This window comes from Colletotrichum paranaense (genome assembly GCF_030867605.1).
Source record: "Colletotrichum paranaense strain IMI 384185 chromosome Unknown Scaffold_4.1, whole genome shotgun sequence".
Taxonomy (NCBI): domain Eukaryota; kingdom Fungi; phylum Ascomycota; class Sordariomycetes; order Glomerellales; family Glomerellaceae; genus Colletotrichum; species Colletotrichum paranaense.
Genome location: NW_026848962.1, coordinates 2,296,280 through 2,318,395, shown reverse-complemented (window position 1 = coordinate 2,318,395; position 22,116 = coordinate 2,296,280). Strand labels below are relative to the sequence as shown.

At 49.8% G+C, this 22,116-nt stretch overlaps 7 protein-coding genes across 7 annotated transcripts; 5 read left to right on the top strand and 2 right to left on the bottom strand.

The window, feature by feature from the left end:
• Positions 1-280: 280 nt before the first annotated feature.
• Positions 281-820, bottom strand: CPAR01_05779 (uncharacterized protein; the record flags this gene model as incomplete). The annotated part of the gene is made up of 2 exons (XM_060490055.1): positions 281-569; positions 753-820. 2 exons carry the CDS (start codon positions 818-820, stop codon positions 281-283), a joined length of 357 nt encoding a protein of 118 aa, XP_060351521.1.
• A 1,880-nt stretch (positions 821-2,700) lies between these two features.
• CPAR01_05778 (uncharacterized protein) lies at positions 2,701-3,663 on the top strand (the record flags this gene model as incomplete). The annotated part of the gene is made up of 2 exons (XM_060490054.1): positions 2,701-3,206; positions 3,339-3,663. Coding segments are annotated over 2 exons (831 nt in total), but the record flags the coding sequence as incomplete, so codon positions are not given.
• A 2,309-nt stretch (positions 3,664-5,972) lies between these two features.
• On the bottom strand, positions 5,973-6,269 carry CPAR01_05777 (uncharacterized protein; the record flags this gene model as incomplete). Its single annotated transcript, XM_060490053.1, has 1 exon — positions 5,973-6,269. A coding segment is annotated over one exon (297 nt), but the record flags the coding sequence as incomplete, so codon positions are not given.
• Positions 6,270-6,951: 682 nt separating this feature from the next.
• CPAR01_05776 (methyltransferase domain-containing protein) lies at positions 6,952-8,184 on the top strand (the record flags this gene model as incomplete). Its single annotated transcript, XM_060490052.1, has 1 exon — positions 6,952-8,184. The coding sequence occupies one exon, from the start codon at positions 6,952-6,954 to the stop codon at positions 8,182-8,184; it is 1,233 nt and encodes a 410-aa protein (XP_060351518.1).
• A 2,560-nt stretch (positions 8,185-10,744) lies between these two features.
• On the top strand, positions 10,745-12,033 carry CPAR01_05775 (uncharacterized protein; the record flags this gene model as incomplete). The annotated part of the gene is made up of 4 exons (XM_060490051.1): positions 10,745-11,040; positions 11,103-11,299; positions 11,391-11,864; positions 11,930-12,033. 4 exons carry the CDS (start codon positions 10,745-10,747, stop codon positions 12,031-12,033), a joined length of 1,071 nt encoding a protein of 356 aa, XP_060351517.1.
• Positions 12,034-13,246: 1,213 nt separating this feature from the next.
• CPAR01_05774 (isocitrate dehydrogenase subunit 1) lies at positions 13,247-14,780 on the top strand (the record flags this gene model as incomplete). The annotated part of the gene is made up of 3 exons (XM_060490050.1): positions 13,247-13,279; positions 13,630-14,639; positions 14,696-14,780. 3 exons carry the CDS (start codon positions 13,247-13,249, stop codon positions 14,778-14,780), a joined length of 1,128 nt encoding a protein of 375 aa, XP_060351516.1.
• Positions 14,781-19,351: 4,571 nt separating this feature from the next.
• Positions 19,352-21,373, top strand: CPAR01_05773 (cytochrome P450; the record flags this gene model as incomplete). Its single annotated transcript, XM_060490049.1, has 7 exons — positions 19,352-19,546; positions 19,648-19,945; positions 20,013-20,129; positions 20,187-20,590; positions 20,645-20,666; positions 20,722-20,922; positions 20,982-21,373. The coding sequence occupies 7 exons, from the start codon at positions 19,352-19,354 to the stop codon at positions 21,371-21,373; spliced, it is 1,629 nt and encodes a 542-aa protein (XP_060351515.1).
• Positions 21,374-22,116: the final 743 nt, after the last annotated feature.

Below are 22,116 nucleotides of genomic sequence, written 5' to 3'. Positions count from 1 at the left end.
GCTTGCTGACCATCAGAGCATTCGTGATTCGGAATTAGCTCTTAAACTAAGCTTGAGCTGTGGTCCATCATGCAAGGGGATTGAAATCGATGACTGGTCCTGAATAAGCTCCTCTGCCCCTGATTAGGAGCCGGACTTAGGATATATAAACTCCGCCGTCGACCAGGATGACTGGCAACACATTGTCACATCTGTCTCGCTTGGGGCTGTGGTTGTTGGCAAGGGCCATTATGTCAAACGATTGAAAGATGGCTTGTATTGAGGGAAGAAGTTAGCATCTCTAACTGAAGCACTCCTCAAAAGTTCCCACAAATGGTCCAGCACCACTGGGGTCGTTGTTAGGTTCGCAAGCACCGCGAGCGCTGCAGGTTCCTCTACCATTGTTACAAGCAGCGCCAGCATTGACTTCAGCATCCTGGTTACCACCTCCCAAGATGAAGTCGTCGACTTGAGATCGTCCGTTCCCAGTCTGACATTCCTTGAAGTTACCGACAAACGGGCCAGCGCCGCTCGGGTCGTTATTAGGCTCGCATCGTCCGCCTTTGCAAAAACCCCGGCCGTTGTTACAACTTTCTAGAAGTTTCATTAGTTTTGGCTTAGTTCAACCCCCATTTACACAGTTCAATCATATCTTATCGGGCACGGGAGTCAATTCGAGCAAGTCGGTTACCAAGTGATAGCCGATTCCTTTGTTCCAGCGAACGAGGACACCAAAATCGACCCTTACTACGGATAGGAGGCGAGATACTTACGGGCCAATACCGAGCTCGCTAGAAGCGTCAGGCAAGCTGTCAGAGTAATCAGCCGCATTTTGAGGCATGAGGAGACGTAGATGAGATGAGAGGTATTTAATAACAGATGATTGAATAGATGCTAACGAGATAGGTGGTACGAAATATGGCTCTGCGATTCTGTACCAGACAAATGAGAATTATATGAATGAAGTCCAATCGAGGGATGAATGAGATATTTTCTTTGGATAAGAGGGAAGTTGTAGCCAAATTTATCTCCAGTGGCCGATCCAGATTTGTCCTTTAGTGGGTTCTTGAAATTCTCTTACCATGCCAATGTTCCAGAATCTTGGCAAATCCGAGGTTGACTCAGGGATTGATTCAGGCGATCTTAGTCTGTCATCCCATTTGTTCTCAGTGTGATCGCTGTCAACAGGAAAAATAGCCCTATTTTACGTATTCGGTATCGTAAAAGGCTTCCTTTGACCTGTCTGACACGTTGTCCCGTCACATAGTCACCTTGTGGGGTTCGGGGGGATCTACGCAATGTTCTAGGTCAGTCTGATCGCCGTTAAGATGACATTCTATGATCCGCCTGACATGGAGTTTCCAGTAGTTTCATTGGACCGTCCATATGAAACTCAAAGAAGCTCGTGAAGCTCGAATTAGCTTTGTTACTAGGGTCGAGGATACCTCGTTTCAGTGATTAGGAGCTGTTGCACATCGAAACCGCAGCATTCGGACTGCACCGTCAATGATCTCGCCTGCAAATAACAGACTATAGGGATAGCGTGCACAATCCCTCCCACAGTGAATATTATCTCGTTAATGGCATGCGTCAAAATATGTCTGCTACGAGGCGTTGCACCAGCTGAAATGAATACCGAGCCAGGCCTCGGCTTTCACGACCAAGATTTGCATCAATGCCACCAACTGAAACTCCGTTCAATACGAAGCGCGTGTACAGGTCACTTGTGCAAAAAGACAGAGGTTCTGCAACCTAAGTGATGGTAGTTACACCTCACCTCACACCAGGGCAGCAGCGACTGTAAGATAATGAACTTGCCTTAGAGCCGGAAACGAAGAGTAATAGTAGGGAGCCCTCGTCTTCGGGCTCAACTTTGCCCATTTTCATCTGTACTCGCACGCCTTTTCGCAAAGTCATCTCATATTTAAAACACCATAGCTGGTCAGTGGACTTAGTAGGTCCTGACGGACGCGTTGCCAATGCCGGTTGCCAGTGTTCAGCATGTGTACAAAGCGAACGGAAACCACGTTGCTAACATTGCTGCTTCCCATCTCGAATCTGGCACTGTAGGGAAATGACGAGAGATCTGTTGTTAGACCCCCCTTACCCCCTGCTAAATCGGTAATAGTACGCTGGTAACTCTTCAGGGCCGTAGCGTTGTACTATTTCTGGCTCTGGTTACTAGCTACTAGCAACGAGCCATGTTGCAATCTCTGTCACCAGAACACAAAGGCAGAACGGATGTCATATCATTTCTATCTGCCGCATTCTTCTCAATGCAGAGCTGCAGCAATAACTGAACGTGGCATTTGTCAGATGCCCCTCAATCGCTGTCCTAGACTAGGTAGACGACAATGCTACTTCTTCTATCGTTGTTGTGCCAGCGAGCCAGCCTCCTCCACTTTTCGCGAACCTTAATAACTCGATGTCAATAGGTATACGACACAGGGAAGAAGCTCACAGAGGCCAACTGCTGTTAGGTCTAAAAGATGAATTACTAAATCTGCCCCTCCCTCGAATTGTACTCTCAGCGCTCTATATATACCTGAGCTGCTCCTTTGTTGCTTGGTCCTCCTCCTATTGCCCCTTATGCTATCCCCTATCCGGCGGAGCCTGACACTCGACCCTCCCTCCCCCCCTTCTTCTCTAACCTTTCCTGCTTTCCCATCCTCTTCCTCGCCGGGATGATCTCTTTGGCCCTCAATACTTACTGCTTGAGATGCCTCCAATTCGGACAGCAAAGTCTTCCGCAGCGAAGAAGTCTGGCTCTCTTGCAGCCTTCTTCGTAAAGGTAGACAGAAACAAAGCTCTAGCCCGCGCTATCAAAATCCAGCCAAAGGCACCAAAGACGCCAGAACGCCTCAACATGTAGAACCCCCGCCAATGTCACAATCGACCACAGCGCTAGCCTCTTCAATGACAACAACAACGACGGACTCTTCGAGTCCACCTGAGGAAGGAGACGACGTCATCGACTTGGTGACGACGGACAAAGTGGGCTTGCCTGACCCGGTGCCTCAGACAGTCACTGTTGCTTCTGAGCCCCAGCCGTCAAAATCAAGAGCATCATCAATCCAGCAATTGAAACACATCAGGCGCCCAGACACTCAGAAAGGCACTAAGGGTATCCTTTTCCAAGGCAATCGGAGTTGGGAAACGGAACATCTAAACAGACTGGGATCTTCGACAAGACAAATTATTCTCGGGACCGAAACGCAACTGACACGGTAAGTTGATATCTAATGACGCATATCCCATTCACCCTCGGCCAGTTCGATTGTAGAAGGAATAAGATTTGATTTTCTGCTCATGGCACCGCTTAACTCAGTAGCGTTGCATCTGCTTACCATTGTCCCCAGCGAAATCATCGACGACCTCATCTATTTTCCCAAAGTTTGCCGTAACCTGTGGCACATTGAATTCCTACACTTGGACGACAGCTATCATCCCGATAACCACGCCAGAGACTTGACGAACGACACTGTCGTGGGGCTGGCGGCGGCGTGCCCTAATCTTCGTTCTGTCAAATTGCGGGCTACCACCCAATTGGGACACAGATCTTTGATCGCATTCTGTCAACATTGTCCAGGACTGGAGCACTTGCAGATAACTGGCGAAGCTGCCAATAGAACTCTCTTCGTGCACGAAGAATTCTTTGATGAGCTAGCGAGACAGCCCAGCTAGGCTCCCGAGCTCAGGAAGGTTGTGCTCTACGCTTATAGTGGTCGGCTTTGCGGGCCTTACCTAGAGCACGTGCTTGCATTATCGAGGACGAGGCCAAGGATGTCCATAGAACTTCAAAATATTCAACTGAACAGGAAGCCGAGATGGCCGGATCCAAGGTCTTACTTTAACTCTTTCGACAGGACTGGATACGCAAATGGGAGAAAGAGATATGAGAAACATGGTGATTATCGTTCCGACGTGTGATTTCCTCAGCACGCCGTTGGTCGTATCATCTATTGCAGAAATTCTTCTCTCAACTTATTTCAAAACTAAAAGTGATTACATGTAGGCTCAATGCAGTCTTGAGATAATTGACTTGACAGCGGCGATGTACTCAACACCTTCGACCATTGGTCCGGCTTTGGCTTTGCTACATGTACTCACGTAGTCTAGTGTGGGAAGCCAGCAAATGTTCCAGCATTCTAATGGCGGTTCGCAAAAGATTGTGATATAAGCTAGCCAGTGAATGCGGCCAATTAGTCAAAGTAGTTAGCTAGGCAAAAACTCCTTTCTTTTGCTATCACGTTTGTCTAAACACCTCACTTCTTGATACCTGCTGTGAGTACACGGACGTTTGATTTTGTTAGAGACACTTGAGCCCTTGAACGGTAGTTGGATGTTCCTCTAGCAAAACGACTAACTAATCTCATCAATCAAGTAGTATCCATATGCTACCGCAATACCAACGCGATTCGAATCGTTGGGCCCGGACAGGTGGGGGTGGTGGCAAATCTCAACAGCTCACGAGCAGATTTCGAAGAGCGGCTTAGTAACTCAACGTCTTGTAGCAAACTTTACAGTGATATGACGTTTTACAATACGTCTGAGCTCAAAGCATCTGATTTAATTAAGAGTCCTATTGGAGGAGGACTTCTTCATCTTGGCTCAAATTACAAATGGCGAGCAAAGGTGAATAGACCCCTCTGTATGTTAACATTGCAAAGCCGCTTGTCACTCCAAGAATGATTCTCTGAGTCTCAATAGAAGCATTGAAAGACTCTTCGGCAGAAATGTGGCGGCCTTTCATGAGGACCAGTCTCTGAAATTTTACAGACGGCGGAACAATCAGAGCATTATGTTGACATGCGAAATAAGAATTAAGTGAGTCACTCGAGAATGGCAAAGAAGGATAAGCGTGTTTTTTTCGCAGCGAGTTATCCAAAGGCAAATGATGCATATTGAGGCAAGCGTTGTATCAAGGCATAACAGTCAAAAGAGCATGCTCTATTCCGTCAGGAGATGTGTTAGTCCGTGACCTAGGCACCTTGTCGTACCTTCGACATGCGAAATGAGTCCTCGATTTAAGACATGAGTCACCCGTTAGTTCTTGTATGAATATCTTGTTTGCATGTTCCTACAGCACCTGTATGAACAATCGCATGCAATCAATGTAGACTACCGTAGAAACTCGTCCAACTCGTACTTACGCTAGGCCGTGCTCCCGCTATCTCAGATAGCTTTCGACCAATACTTACCTCGATTCAGACTATAAATCTCAATCAGTGGCGGACATCAGCAAGATTTTGATACCAAGAGAGGCTTAAATCATCAAGTACACGGGCTAGCGCAAATACGTGTTGGACGAGTTTCCACGGTAGGTATCAAAGTAAAGTGGCGAACCGAAGTCGAGTACCGTCGATAGCCATGATTAGTTCTCCCAACCGATCTTTATGGCGATGAGCTGGGTTGACCTTGAGCTTGGACTCCAACAATTAGAAATGAGACAGGCCACGCCACTCCTGGTACGGACGACCGCCTGAAATGAAGAGGCCGCCGCCAAAGACCCTAGCAAGTCAACAAGTCTGCCTAAGCATCTGGCAACCAAACGTATGAGACGAGGTAAGCCCTGAGAAGAACAAGGCATACTTTGAATAAACCTATGGGCTAAGCAATATGCGGACCGGTCCAGGCCACATTTCGACTATGAGAGCAAGGCAGTGCCTGATACCAAGCTGAGGCTATTTGTAGTTCAAAAGACAAAAATGACGACGGTTGGATGACGAGTGTGGCAGAATATGACATGTTGTAGCTTAATCAATCTTGAATAGTCTGTACTCTCTGATCCATGGAGCAGTTTCACCCTATTGACAGCTCACACACTTATCACATCTCTCCGCTGGTGATGAGTCCACGACGTAACCACACTTGGGAGAAACAGCTGAGCCACACATGGCGAAACACAAGCGGATGCAATGACCTCTGGCGCCCTCGCCCTTTCACCGGCGCTTCATGTCCGCTTTAACCACACAGCTCCAGCCACATCAGCCCTATCGCGACGAACGCGGGATCCGCGTGCCATGCCGACCGTGCTTAATAAAGTGGTTTAAACTGGGACTGAGCAGGGAGGAATCGGGCTTTGATAATAATCCACCGGGAGTAAGCCGGTAAAAAGAACAACAAAATTTTGGAGGCCATGCAGAGAGCGCCACAATGACGTCGAAATGCAACAAACATACACACGCAACGAATGGAAAATAGCGGGACAGAGGAGCCAATGGACAAGGGCAAATAAGAGAGAGGCGCAGAATGCGATGCAACAGCGGACGTTGTTGCGATGCGGTAGAGTCTAGACACGGACAGGACCTTTACAGTCACACACGCCGCACCGCAGGACAAATTCTTTATCGAACTATCAGGTGGCCCCGGAGGTGACTCAGCGCGTAAGCCAGGAGTCAAGTCCGTCCGCTGTGTCCGCTGCCCGCGGGTTTTCCTTTGCCTCTCCCTCTATTTTGATGTGCTCGGAGCTTTCCAAGGCGCTGCTTTTTCCGGCCCCTTGTGTTATTAGCTGATGATGGGCTGGCTGCTAGCCCCAGCGCTGGAGCTCCCGTCCTCTTTAAGTGGTCTGGTGATGGTTGGACCCAGTCGGAATCTTCGGACATACCTCCGTCCATCCCGAGCAGCGTCACGAGAGATTAGAAAGCAATCCGGTTTGCGGCTCCGTCAGATCTTTCTCCGTTCTTTGACTGGTTGGTTTGCCATTCGGTCATTGATGATTGATCGAATGCCAAACAGACGAGTAAAGAAATGAGAGTACTATGTATAAAGGACTTTGGGCCGCCCATCACCTGTCCCTTTTTGCCTCTCCATCATTTCTTGGATGCACACTGTGATACCCAGCTTGCTTGCCTTCCTGCCTCTCTTGATTTTCTCTCTTCTCTTGTTCGTCTTACCTCTCACCTGCGGACAGAACCACAAGCCCCCTGAATTCCCTACAGCCGCACGTCATCTGCCATTCCACTAGCAGTCATGTCAGCAGCGGCAGCGATTGCGCAACCGCCATCGGCGACAACAATACCTCACATCGGTGATACGAGTCCCCGTCCCAGCGAGACCTCAGATGACGTCTCAACATTGAAGCCCGCCCGCCAGGCATCATGGAAAAAGAAGCACGGCCTGCATCTTGGCCGCAGCAATAGCGACCACAGCAACAACAGCGCAAAACATGAAATCAACCGCACAGCATCGCCTAAGCGGTCCAAGACGTTCTGGAAGTCATTCAAGTACCTCCTCGACTTGACGCCAAAACAAGTTGACGATTTTATGGCATCTTATGTCATTTACAGCCTTGACTGGGCAGATGAGGAGCAGATGGTTAAGACGCTCGGCCCGGATTACAAGACCAAAGTCGGCGACTGTTTGCAAGCTTACTATGGAGTCCTGAATCACCTCTGCGCGCTAGGTGACGTGGAGAAGATGTACATCCCTCCCTTGATGGACAAGAAGGCGTCCGTTCTCGATAATCAGATGCTGTACGAGGAGTCGATCGCCCAGGATATTGGTCTGAAACCGGGAGACAGGGTCCTGGACCTTGGATGCGGCCGCGGAAGAGTCGCGGCCCACATGGCGGCTGTCACCGGCGCCGTGGTCACCGGTCTAAACATTGACCCGAACCAGATCGCCCAGGCCAGGGACTTCACCGAGCAGATGGGTCTGGAAAACAGCTTCACGATTCAGGACATGAACGAACTGCCGCTGCCCTTCGAGGACAACTCTTTTGACGCATTCTACCAGATCCAGGCACTTAGCCTGTGCAAAGACCTCCCGAAATTATTCAGCGAGCTGCGCCGCGTCCTGAAGCCCGGCGCCAAGATTTCGTTGCTGGATTGGGTTAGTCTCCCGGCGTACGATGCGACGAACCCGGAGCACGCGGAGTTGATGCGGCGGACAAAGCCACTGATCGGAGCTGTGGGGACACCGACGCCCGAAACTTTCGAAAAGGCCTTGAAAGATGCTGGTTTCGCTATTTTGAAGTCGGACAATGCCAGCATAGATGGACTACAGGCGCCACTCATCGACAAAGCCGACGTGTACTTTCGCAGTTTGCGACAGGTTATTCTTGGTCTGGTCAAGGTGCACTTGCTGCCGCCCCACTTCAAGACGCTCATCAACCGGCTTTGTCTGGATGGGCAGGCCTTTGTCAAGATGGACACCATGCGGTTGGTGACGACGAGTTATAGAATCATTGCGCAGAAACAGTGATTCTTTCTGAGGCGCTTGGGGAGTGTGGATATTTGTTTAAATGGCATGGCATTGATTTTAAAGCTATTTGATGTTACTTTGACAGCGTGGCGAAGGGCTGGTCCACGCTCTCGATGGTCGTCTCGAGCACGTAGCATACGTGCTTTTGAAACTTAATTACTGGATTCATAATAGACCATAGATCATGAGGAATCATAACGATACTATGAAAATCCAATACATCTCTCCATGCATTGACTGAGACTCCAACATCTAACGATCATGAAGTATAAGTTGTATTGGAACGAGAACTTCATGCTTGCAGTATTCTTGAGTGACTATGCAACAACGCAATCATAGTAGACGATTTGGCAAAATGGAAAGTTTCGGCAAAATGTAAGCATGGCTGCGCCACCACTCAGTGCGGTGTGAAGGAACTTGAGAACAGCTAGCCCAAGGGGAAGGGAGTCACGACCATGACTCCTGGCCTGGCTGGCCACTACATCGCGTAACACAAGTCCCCAAAGGTGGAAGCCAGTCGAAGTCAACCCTGACCGTCATAGCTTTCAAGTTGATGATGTCTGACCACGTTTGACGCTGTCTGGGTACCACTGGACTCATAGGTCTCGGGTTCAACTTCATGATTGCCGTATTTCGACTCAGTATCGGAAGCTCCAGAACTAGCACTGTACTTATAATTCGATGATAGCCTGATGACGTTGCCTTCTATGTTGTCGATGGTGATGTTCATGTAGCAGGCTCTTTTACGGTACAGCCTGGAATCTATTCGACAAGCTATTGCCGAGCTAACTAGCATCTGCATGAAATTGCCCATATCGTTCATCAGTCAACCTGGCACCTGATCTAAATATTTTCACTCCACCTGCATTTGGTAGAACGCAAGCGTACTTCCAGGCTTTCCTTTGCAACTGTCGCTTGGGGGGTTGAATATCTAACTAATCTCTACAGCCTCACCTTTGAAGTTTGACATCAACGAGAGCTCAGAGATAATAAAGCCAAGTGGTACTATGTACACTCGCTTTGCCGGTAGAAAATGCTTGGTATTACCCAGCGGAGAAAAGCCCGGGGATTTCAATGTTCAGAGTGTGGCGGTGACGAGATAGGTTCCTGCGGGTATCCGGGACGAGGACAGTCGCCTCGGACACAACAGACCACACATCTTAGATCGGAACCATGGAGAGGTTTCCGCGGTGCCTTTTGCCGATACACAGATGCGGCTAAGTGCTTTGGTGCTCTTGATCGAGGTCACATGTCACCTAAGAAGTTGTGGTAAATGCCACGATAGTTGCTCAAAGTCTGCTGTTCCCTTTTACGGGCGCCTAAAAATAGTCATTCTTGAGCCAAAGAATTCAGCTAGAAAAGGCATTGGACCACTTCCGACTCGTCCTCTTGAGTTTCTCAGGATATCGTGGCGTGAGACAAACGTGAGATCGTGGGAAATGGTTGCCTGATATCACGATGACCATGCCGCTTTGGCATAATGTCCGCAACACTGCCATTACGATGTCGAACTACAACTTAGCGTGTCTCATTCTCGGTGGTTTCGGAGGCATTCATTGTACAATGTATGACGACTTCGTCGGAATGTTGCTCTTTCACGCTTCGGGCAATCTTTGGGCGATAGCATAACTTTGGTGGAATTTCATCCCAAGGTGTATGGCCTTAAGCTCATTTGATGTCATAGTAAACTACGTGCGAGCTGAAAATACCATGGATCTGGAACTAGAGAAAGAACCTTGGAGCTGGAACTATATCTGTATAGTCATTCAGTCGGGCTCCAGGCATGAGCTGTGACGGCCCGGCTCGAGAACCCCGAGCGGCCTTCAGTTCCGAACCTGGCACTGACTCGTTGATCTGAATAATTTAGGTCACGGGAGATGGCTTCCCAAATATTGGGTGGCAATCATGGGTTCATGGTATGCAGTGCCATGCCGTGCCTCCTGATGTGGCTGTGTGTTGGCCATCCTAGGCCAGATGAATACCATTTGTTTGCCTTGACGTAGCCTGAATGTCATCAAATTTCGTGCCATTGGAGTTGTGACTGCGATCTCAAGTTTGACCGGGAGATGAGATGTCTTGAGCTCTAGACGAGGGCCTTGTTTGCGGTCACACTGCAACGGCACGGAACGAAAGGCGTGCATCCCTATTGGATTCTCTTTCGATGGTGGGACGAGCTTTAGAGAGGCAAAAGATAACATCGTGTTTGAAAATTTTCGCTCTTACCACCTCGAGGAACTTCGTTATCGTGTCCAGCGTTCTTGTAGTGACACAGATCATCAGGGACTATATCTCCTGAGTAAGCAATGATTGACGATGATTGGCGATATTGAAGCGTTGCTGGTGGTTTCGAGACGATACGGCCGACGATAAAAGGGGCAATGACAAGACCAACTTTCTCATAACCTCTTCTCTTCAGCTATTCAATCATTCGAATTCATCGCAGTCGCCAGATAATCATCATCAAGTACTCGATCATCCAAAGGTTTCCGCTCTGGCTTTGAAGCATCGCACTTCTCATTACGCCCATCTCTCATTACACAGGATCTTGATCTCACCCATAATGCTGGCCATCTTGAGCCTACCCTGGGTGCTCGCCGCTGTGCTCGGCGTCGCCCAGGCTTCTCCAACGAACGTTGTCGATGTCGATCTCCCCGAAGCCGCAAAGCCCGCAGCCCCGACGAAGACTTTCATCCTCACTCAAGAGGACGTCGACGCCTACTACGAAGAGAACAGCATTACTAGCGTAGTGGGAATGAATGGAATGGACGATATCTCGCTTTCAGACTTGGATGACGCTCCCGTCTACAACATCACCTGCCCCGAAAAATGGCAAGTCTATTATTATAATTGGTGGCCGTAAGATACCCTGTCCCATGATCATAATGCTCATTGAGCATACTGAAGCAGACACGTCGCAGTTTACTCAACACGATGTGCCGCACAATAACCAAGATGGGAGGAGCTTGGACGGACGGGCCATGGACTGGCGTCTTCGGTGGCAATCAAGCCAAAATAGACAGAGCTAGAAAAGTCACCTTCGACTGGGTACAGACGGGTGAGGATTGTCAAGGAAGCTGCGTGCAAGTCTTCAGCACTTTGCGCAACGCGGGTTCGTGTAAGTGAATCTGGCCCCATCAGCTTACTTTACGTCCTACTACGGCCTCATGCCATCGCCTAGATGAGCAATACTGACGGTATGTCGATAGGCCGCGGCGATGAGTTCTGGATGCATGAAAAGATTAACATGAACTACGAGGGCTGCGGAATCGCAAAGTTCGAGTATCAATATCAGCAACAAGGGGTACTGGAAAATGGAAGAGGAGAATGCTGGAACACCAAGGATTACCGGCCGACATACCTGCCCGTGAAAGCAATTGTCAAGGATTTCTGTGAACAGTCCATCAAGACGATCCGACAGCGAGGAGCCGATCAGTTCGTCAAGGACGTTTCACGTGGAAAGGACGGACACTATTTCACGAGTTATAACCGCCAGGTCGACGATGCGTTGAACAATACCGAGCTGTACGATGTCGGCATGATTCACTTCTGGATCAAGCCGAGGAACAATACTATTGCTTGTCCTGCGGGCAAGACCGTTCAAGACATCATCGAGGATAAAGTAGACGGGCTCAACGAGGCGATGTGCCAGCAGCGAATCTTGTCTATCGAGAATATGGACTGTAAGTACCCTTTGCGTCCAGGATAGCGAAGACGGCACATTGGCTGATTCTGAGATGAATCATAGGTGGAGCTCCCCTGGGCAAAAGCGATGGCGGACGCTTGTTTGCAGACTGTTTCGAGTGGGGAGTCGAAGCATCTGGTTACAATGGCATCGACATTCTTGATTAAGCTGTCGGGACAGGGCCGTACTCGCTTCTCTCGTACGGACTCACCACATTCATTGGCAATGTAAAGGCTGGCTGGGCTAGCCGTTGTGATATTTTGGGGAGGATATCTCCGCGATTTCGCAGCCACAGCAATCTTTGACTGAGAATGCTGGCCAAACACTAGGTCTTTTTCCTGATTTTGACGAAATTGAATCATATTGTAAGCTGAAATTGATCTTGTCGAGATAACAACTGCGGGTTTCATTCTGCTGGTATCTGTGTTGTAATGAGTAAAGATCACGCTCGGCCGAATGAAGTCGCAACATCGCAGATACGGCCAGGGAGGCCTAAGACCGACTTGGCGGTCTCACAAAAGGAGTGGAGAGGTGGGCTGGCGGGGATTTCTCCGGAAAGGATGGGCAGGCGCGGCTCATTAAGATGTGAGATAGCCGACGTTGACCGAAAACGCCCGTATGAGAACTACGATTGCTGATGAGATGAAGCCTCAAATCAACACATGAGGCTACATATGAGCACTCATTGAGAGGTCAACGTGAGTTGATAAACCAAAGATGAGAATGAGCGAGTCACAATTGAATTGAGACACGTGACGTCGTGGGATACTGTAAATCCAGATCCGAGGCTCAACCGCGCAGAAGAGAGAATAGAGACGCTAAGACCGCAAAAGGCAAGGTGCCCCACGTTTGGTTCCTTCCCTTCCCGAGTGACAGAACTGCTGCACTGGCTGAACATTGAAGCAGGCGCGGGCACTGCGCAGTCTCTCTTTCCCGCGGATGTCGCCCTCCATTCTTCCGACCGCCCGGAAAAGAATAAAGCGGGTCTGATGATCAGTTCCAGCCATTCAGATAACTGGAAACGGCAGAGAATTGGAGACCAGCCACTTACGGAATCCCCATGGTGCCCCACCTGCGCAGGCGTTGGAGAGAAAGAACGGAAAGCACGACGGCCAGCCGAGAAAGAGCAGGAGCAGAAAAAAAAAGCCTGCCTCAGTCAGTATCTGCCACCTTCGGTCTGTACTTTGACCGTGTACCGTTCCCAGTTACCGTCCCCGTCTGTCGCCGTGGTACCTTGCTCTTGCGGCATTTGACAGCCAGCAACTCTGCCTTTCTCGAATTCCACTCTTTTTCTGAATTCTTCCACTCCCCAACTCCTCCGATCCCGAACAACATCTATTGCTCCGCGAATACCCTCACGAGGCACCAACGACCGTCACGATGCTTTCCCGAGGATCCGCCCGCACTGCGCAGGTACGTCGCCTCTTTGCCAACTCTCAATTGAGTCCCTTTTCTGCTGTGCAAGCCGCGACGTGGTTTTTTTCTCGGTGTGTGTCTGTGCATCGTGAGCGCAGAGGCAAGGCTGCGATGTAAGAGGGGAGAAACAACAACAACAACAACAACAAGCACCAAATTGCGACCTGGTAGATGACGCAGAAAATATGACGACGTCGGCCAGGATGAAAGGTTTTGAAAGGAATACACGAGAAGCAGACATATTCACAAGCACACAAAGCACACGACCACCAGAAAATGGCCACACATGCAGCCAGATATGTCACGATAACCCACGGACAAATGGCTAACAATCCTCCCCCACGCAGATTCTGCGCACCGCGCAGCCCGCGCGCGCCTACGCCACGGTCGGCTCTGACATCTTCAAGCCCACCAAGTTTGGCGGCAAGTACACGGTCACGTTGATCCCGGGTGACGGTATCGGTGCCGAGGTCGCCGAGAGCGTCAAGACCATCTTCAAGGCCGACAACGTCCCCATTGAGTGGGAGCAGGTCGAGGTCTCTGGTCTCAACACCACCACTCCCGAGAAGACTGAGGACCTCTTCCGCGAGTCCGTCGCCTCCCTTCGCCGCAACAAGCTCGGCCTCAAGGGTATCCTTCACACTCCCATTGAGCGCTCCGGCCACCAGTCCTTCAACGTCGCCATGCGCCAGGAGCTCGACATCTACGCCTCTATCTCCCTCATCAAGAACATTCCCGGCTACCAGACCCGCCATGAGGGTGTCGACCTCGCCATCATCCGTGAGAACACCGAGGGTGAGTACTCTGGCCTTGAGCACCAGTCCGTCCCCGGTGTCGTCGAGTCCCTCAAGATCATCACCCGCGCCAAGTCTGAGCGCATCGCCAAGTTCGCCTTCAACTTCGCTCTGGCCAACAACCGCAAGAAGGTCACCTGCATTCACAAGGCCAACATCATGAAGTTGGCTGACGGTCTCTTCCGCTCCACCTTCCACCGTGTCGCCAACGACTACCCCACCCTCGAGGTCAACGACATGATTGTCGACAACGCCTCCATGCAGGCTGTTAGCAAGCCCCAGCAGTTCGATGTCATGGTCATGCCTAACCTGTACGGTGGCATTCTGTCCAACATCGGCGCTGCCCTTGTCGGTGGTGCTGGTATCGTCCCCGGTTGCAACATGGGCCGTGATGTTGCTGTCTTCGAGCCCGGTTGCCGTCACGTAGGTCTCGACATCAAGGGTAAGGACCAGGCCAACCCCACTGCTCTGATTCTGTCCGGTGCCATGCTTCTCCGTCACCTTGGTCTCGATGACCACGCCAACCGCATCTCCCAGGCCATCTACGGCGTCATTGCCGAGGGGTAAGTTCTTTCGTCTCCTGGGATTGCAATGAGAATAGCTGCTAACAACCCAACAGCCAGGTCCGCACCCGTGACATGGGCGGTGAGGCCACCACCCACCAGTTCACCAAGGCCATCCTCGACAAGATGGATACCTTGTAAATACAGCTACAGACACACAAACCACCATCCCTGTAGCTATACGATAAACCAACCACAGCGGGCGGCTTCCCACCTTCCTCAAAACGACCCCCTATTTACCTACCTTTTCCCCCGACAACGCGATTAGACTCGAAATGAGGCGAGACTGGGACGGAGATAGATACCACCGACGCGGTCGAATTGCATAAACAAGCGGAGGAATAGATTTCTGTTTTGGACACTGGGAGGAAGGCTCGGTCTTGTTGGGAGATTGTAGTTGTACCAGTTGTACGTAGCATAGGAGTCACGCAAAGCATATGAGTTCCTTTTTCGTTGTTTGAACAAGATCTGACCAAGCTCCACTGGCCCCATGTGCTCTCTTTTATATGTTCAAGGTGACAATTGCCCCAGATTCTAAGCTTAGTCCATTATCTATTGATGACGAATGCCCGCGCTGCTATTCGACGACTCGTGTTCCCTCGAACCAGTTTCGCATTGTCATCAGGTATCTACTATCACCGACGTTGCTCGGAGTACATATAGCCTTGCGCCGAACGAAACGGCATCATTCTCATGAAGTTCTCAGCCTCGCCTCAAGCGTGGGGCATCTGCGGACTTGACAAACCAATTAGCGGTCGTGCTGGCTACATGGCCTCGGACGTGAGTTTGGCTTCGGCTCGGAGAGCTGGCGGCGTGCTGACTCGGATAACATCGGCAATCCGAGGTGGTGCTCGGGCGCCGATGTCTCGGCCGTTTGGTTGGTGGGCCTTTTGGTTTTGCCGAGGTTAAGCCTTTTGGGTGCGATATGCTTTCTTCAGTCTTGAAGATGAGTGAAGAATGTGGGTCGGTTGTAGGGAAGAGACAACTTCGTTGCTTTTAACGCAGCAGCAACGAGGAGTCTTTGGGAAGAGTTTGGTCGGTGTATTTTCCTGTCTGGCGTTGTAAACGTGACAGTTTTGTAGTGTCAGTTTGTGTTGAAGTTTAGGCGCAATCGCGTAGCTGGACTGTTTGCTATCAAAAACTGAGAGTCAGTGTCTAATTGAGTTAAGTGGTAATAATTGTTAACTCAAGAGATACTCTTGAGTTGTCTGAGTCCCGAATAACTGCAGCAACGCAGACACCAACGCCGACGGTAGCAACTAAAGTAAGTTTTCCGGTATCTGCAACCCGAAGATTGCTGTCTAGAAGTTTCTTTTGCTCTCGACAGATTTCGAGGTTCACGTTGCTTCATCCAGATTTTGAATATGTTTAACTGGCATCGCTGGTCCCCTAAGTCTCATCATGCAGTTATTACCTATGATCAGTGATGCCACCGCGCAGGCAAGCAATGCTAGCAACTTGTGCGACGAGGTAATGGATTAGCCTCAGAATTTGAGGAGTGATGCGGGAGAATGCTTTTCAACTCAGGGCAGAAAAACATCATACAATTGACAAGAAAGCCACACTTCACCATATGTTCTTGGTAAGCGAGCTGAAGATTGACAAACCTCCAGAGAAAAATACGGTCCTTGTCAATGCCTGAGCTAAGAGAGCTTCACAGATGCGTACTTGGCCAGTATTTCAGCTCCTCCCGACCACTCTCGCCAGACAGAATCTCTGTACACATTCAAAGCCTCCTAGTGCCAGTACGTATAACTTCCCTATTTGAGTCAACGAGGACAGGATCGATAGTCCGTTCATCTCATGTCTAACAAGCTTAATTAGCAAACCCAAAACTAACAGCTCACGTCTGACGATCAGCCATCTAGAGACAGTCACTCGCACACGACCGATCTAGCAGCCAGGCTCCTGGGTAGACCCAGATTACGCTCATAGTGTCTTGTGTCACATCTCACACCGAGGGGTTCAGTAATCTCTGATGACAATCTGCACCCACTCTGGGGCTACCTAGCTGGGGCGTAAAAGGGGGGTTGGAGGTGCACGCAAGCGCGTGACAAGATTGCTTGCCGCTCTATAGGTACACTCCCTGGCTCTTTTCCTGTTGTTTCTATTTTATTGTCAATGTTCTTTTTTTCTCTATTTCTATGAACCCGATTCCATTTCTGTCTTTGAAGAGCATTCTTCAATGGATATGTAGAAAGAAAAGTGATAGCAGAAAGAATCAAAAAAGGAAAGAACAAAATCAGGTAACAGGGTGTTAAAATCTTGTTGACTAGGATTCTATTCTGTCACCCGATTGGCAGGAAGAGAGACATCTGAGATCTTAAGAGTGGTTGAAGCTGAGACAGCCTGTAATCTCTGACAAGCTTCCCCCTTTTTTGTGCGACTTGCGATTTTCTCTATGGCTTGAGAGGGTAACTGACTACCTCTCACAACTCACTGAGATGGTCACACAGTCCTGTACGAGATTCTTGAGTCTTGACTCCTTTTCCATCATTGTATGTGGTTTACTGTGCTCCCATCACAAACCTACTATACCATATCACCGGACATCAGAGAATCCCCGACCCGACATCTTCAGAAAACCCAGTCGCCAAAGAAGCAATACAATCGCAAATCGACTCCATCTTGCCTCAATGTTACTCATGAGGAAACAGCAAAACAGCCCACACTGGCCTCGAAGCGCCGTGTCAGGGTGCTATCGTACAGGGCTCGCGGAAGTCAACTACATAATTCCCCATTGGCCGAGTTTCAGCCACCCAATTTGTGTAAGCGATTCTCGGGAATCGAAGACGGCCGGAATTCTGGGTCCTCTGGTAGATAGATCTCTGTACGATCGATCGCAGATGCTCCGCCGGATCAGAAACAGAAACAGGTTCATGGGAACCGTCACACAGTCACCCAGCATGAGCGAGCGAGATATCGGTATCCAGAACCCAGATCTGGCAGACTATCCTTGTCAGGCAGGGCAGTTTCGGCGGAAGCACTGTCTGCAACACCGAATCACACATGCCCCCCTTGAAATGTCTCCGCAACATGGAGGCATCTGTCCATGTCGGCTTTGTCACACAGGAAAGTCAGCGGAGAGCGCATATATATCCACCAATCGCGAGCCGAAATACTCAGTTCAGCCTTGGAACATCTCAAAGTATGCATGAGATTTACTTCATCTCGAGCAGAGCATGCACTGCGGGTGCATCTCAAAAATGACGATGCAGCAATAACCCGTCTTGCAGGGCAGGCCTTGAGGAACAAGAACCCGAGTTCGCGCTGGGAGGTGGGGGGGTGGAACGGGACAGGCGTCTACCCAACAGCCAGCCGCTCAAGAGGCCAAGAAAACAGCCAACTCGCAAGGACTTCCCAACTTGTTACGCCGACATCAATAGTTTCCCCTTTTTTTCTCTCTCACTGTCTCTACCCCAGAATGATTGGATGGTCGGGAACTTTCAAAAGTTGGCATACGGCGAATCGGCACGTCTTGATTCCAGGTGTCTCTGCAGGCAGACGCAATCTCTGTTGTCTTATTCGACCTGGAGAACGAGTTGCCGAGAGAAGGGGGTGCCTTGTTCCAAAGATCCGGGACCCGTGTAACATCGCGGCAGCATCCGCTGTGGCCGGCACACATTGTATGCCATATGGCCTTTACCCTGTTACAAAAGCCATGCTTTCCAGCGGGCGTTGGTAGCTCTTTTCACCTACCCCGCTTCAACGGCACAATCCTAATGAGTTCAATGGTCAGCAGGATAATCTCTGTCAAGGCAGTCGTGGAAGAAGAGTTTGTTTGCCCTCTTGGCGCATAAGCTTCCTTTTAACCCCCCTTGCACTAGACATTGCTTACATTCTCGTGGGAGTTTTGCGGATCGGCTCTCCTAGCGTGGGCGTCAGCTATGCGGGAGCAAGGATCAGTCTCACTCTTGAAAATCCTGAGATTCTCTCTTACACCCGCTCCCCCACCCCTCATTAACGTCAGGCCCTCGTCGACAGGGATGTAAACAGCGAAAGAAGCGCTCATGTCTTTCAGGACATGCAGATCCAGTGGCTTGATTTCTGTATTACGACAAGACTTGAATTATCGTTGTCTTGTGATTAAAGAAGTGCAGATGCCGGGCCAGGGTCATCCTGTCAAACATTGTTGGGAGTTGCAGTTGGTGGCGTTTTGACTTGGGTGGAAATTGTTTGCCTGTCTTGTCTTCGATACCGTTGGTCGGGACATGGCTTGGAACACCCCTGGCGAAGGATTGTGATGGCTTAATGGGGGGTAAGCATCGAAGTTGCAGATTCGGTCTAGGAAGAAATCCCTCTGGGTGACATGTTTGGCGGGTCAAAGGCCTGGTAGAAAATGGAATCAAAGGTGAAAGGTGGAATATCGACAATGGCTTGCTTTTTTCTCCTCTGGGTTTTGATATTCCTTCCTTAAAGATGGGCATTCGCTCCTTCTCAAGGAATGTCGTCCGATCTTTTGGGAACTCTAGACGTTTACAAAAGAGCTCAATTCGACTTCCAATCTACAGGCTTCACCTTTCCGCCTTTCCACCCACTTCGCCTTTTCACCCTCGCCTCCCTTTCTACCCAACCCATCCAGTTTTCGTTGAGAAACCTGGTATGAACTCTTCTTAACCTTGATCCTAGTTCATCATTAATCTCTTCACTATTATCTCTTCTTCCGACCTGGACGTTACGCCATCCTTGTTCTTGCCCCTTGCCCTCGAACCATGGCTTTGAAGCTCTGCACAGGCATATCACTTCTACTTGCAACTATTGGCATCAGATTCTTGTACCTGGATCTTTCTACTGCATTCAAGATCTTCTTGACTTCATTCACCTTGCAATGTACTGTTCTCTTAGGATATAATGCTTTCCTCTATCCTTTCTTCCTCTCACCGCTGCGGCACCTTCCAGGACCAAAGGTAAGGAGTGCCAACTTTGCTCACATACACAACGGAAGGATCGACACGACCACTTGAAAGATATGAGATATTGCAGAAGCGCTAACTCACGAAGCTTATAGGGCGGTCATTTCCTGATTGGTCAGATGCTCAATCAGATCAGAACCCCGGGGCCAGCCGATATCTTCATATCTTGGACAAAGCGATGGCCCGACGCGCCTTTTGTGCGCTACCTCTCTATGTTCAATGCTGAGACTCTCATGGTCAACAGTCTGGCGGCTTTTAAAGAGGTTCAACAGACGAAGGCATTCTCATTCCGAAAGTCACAGTTGGCAGCACGCATGTTCTCCCCCATCACCGGACATGGACTCATGTTCTCAGAGGGCGAGGAGAGAAAGAAGCAGCGAACCCAGTTGAACCGTGAGTTCCTTCATTTCAAGTTACCCCTTGCTTTATTCACGTTATTTTTACTGACATTGCTACATAGGGGCGTTCTCAAACCAAAATACGCGCACGATGCTGCCAGTCTTCCAGCTCAAAGCCAATCAGATGTGTGAAGCAATCTTCCGAAACATGGGCGGAGAGGACGTCAAGCTTGTTGATGGTATGCTAAAGTACTGTCTTTTCCTGACTATGAACTGATGCTGACTTCTGTCTCAAGTCGAACCCTACATCCGAAAAGCAACTCTCGACGTCTTCGTCATTGGCTCGATCGGCTGCGATCTCGACGGCATCTCCATCCCTGAAGCCCACTTCTACGACGTGTACGAGCGCATTATCCGTCAGCCTCCTTCCGGCCACGTTCTCACCTTCATCGATGGCCATATCCCTGTCCGCTCTTGGCTCCCTCTTCCTAGCAACAAGAGATGGCTGAAGGATGTTGCTCTGATTCGGACAATGCTCCTCACCTGCGTTGAGAACCGCCGTGCTGAGATGATTGCTGAGAAGAAGCTTGGTCTCAGTGAGAAGATAACTGAGCATCGCGATATCTTGACCTTCATCTTGGAAGATTGCCAGTTTGACAATACTCAGACCAATTGGACTGACCTGGAGCTTTTGGAATACGTACGGAGACCTGTGATCCCGATGCTTTGATGTGTGCTGACATTTCATGAACAGATGCTAAACTTCATCGCCGGAGGTATGACAAGACACAATGTGAACAGCCAAAGATGTACGCTAACCCTACGTTATAGGCCACGAAACTACTGGATCTATCACCATGTGGATTGCCCATATCCTTGCCACGGAGTCCAAGGTGCAGGAGCGCCTCAAGCAAGAAGTCCTCGGTCTCTGCGCCGGCAAGCCTCGAGACTGGAATCCGACCTATGAGGAAACCGAACATTTGGTCTACGTCAACAACTTTCTCAAGGAGATGCTGCGCTTTTACTCCCCTGGTAAGCCTTATCGAATCTACATACTTCGGGTTCGATTTGCTGACCAGATTCATGAATAGGAATCTTCCTCCCTCGTGAGGCAGCAGAAGACGTCACAGTCTGCGGGACCTTCGTTCCCAAGGGAACACAAGTGACTCTCTGCCCGGCTGTGGCACACTTCAACCCCCTTGTATGGGGTGAGACCGCCGACATCTTCGACCCCGATCGCTGGTCCGACGGCCGCGCATCCAAGGACTCGTACGCCATGGAGTCGTTCCTCCAGGGCCCGGCAGGCTGCATCGCTAAGAACATGGCTTTGCTGAACGTTAAGAGCGTAATCTTTGCCCTCGTACGGAACTTCAAGTTCTCGCCACGTCCCGGATATACTGGCGTAGTAGAGCTTGCCAATCCTAACTTTACCCTGCGGCCCAAGGGTAGTATGGCTGTTACGATGGAGAGAGGGACGAGATAGACGGCGCTTATAGAATGCTGCGCTAGAGTCTACAGGGTGCCGAAGCATGTGTATGCTGGCACCGCGTATGATGGGGTCCTTATGAAAGGACCGATTAACTATACATAACTTGGACAAGGGGCGAGGTAGACTAGAATTCGCTCGTAATTACATTGAATAATAATGAAACTGGCGCTTTCTTCTATTCTCCTCATGATGCGTGAGATGAGCTTTGTACTTCAGGAATAGTGAGCGAAGCCTCAGGAAGCACCGTAATGTCTTGATAATATTGTCTGTTGATAGAAGTCTGAGGATTTATCTGAGTCTCTCTTCATCTTGACCGCCGCCTTGTCCCTCGAAACTACCTTATTCCCCACACCTGGTTTCTCAGATTGATTTCTCAGCGAATTCCCAAAGGAGTCTTTGGCACATCCCAACTCAGGAAACTGACTCATTCCAATTGAGGATTCAGATGCCTAGGTAGATGAGGTAGCAGTTATACTTTTTCTTCTCGTTGAAAAAGAAGGAGGCTTAGACACATTGACCTGGTTGCTCCTGCCTTCCTGAATGATTTTGAAACCCCAATTACATCTGGAAGGCACGTCAAACAACTTCGCTCTCAAACGCCCCTTCCTGTACTCGCCTTGGACCTGCACCCACTTGAAAGCCCATATCGCCGCCTGCTTGGGCACCCTATCTTTTCCCTTTACCACACCTTTCCACCACTTGACGCACTCCCCTTCTCTGTGATACCCAACCCAAAC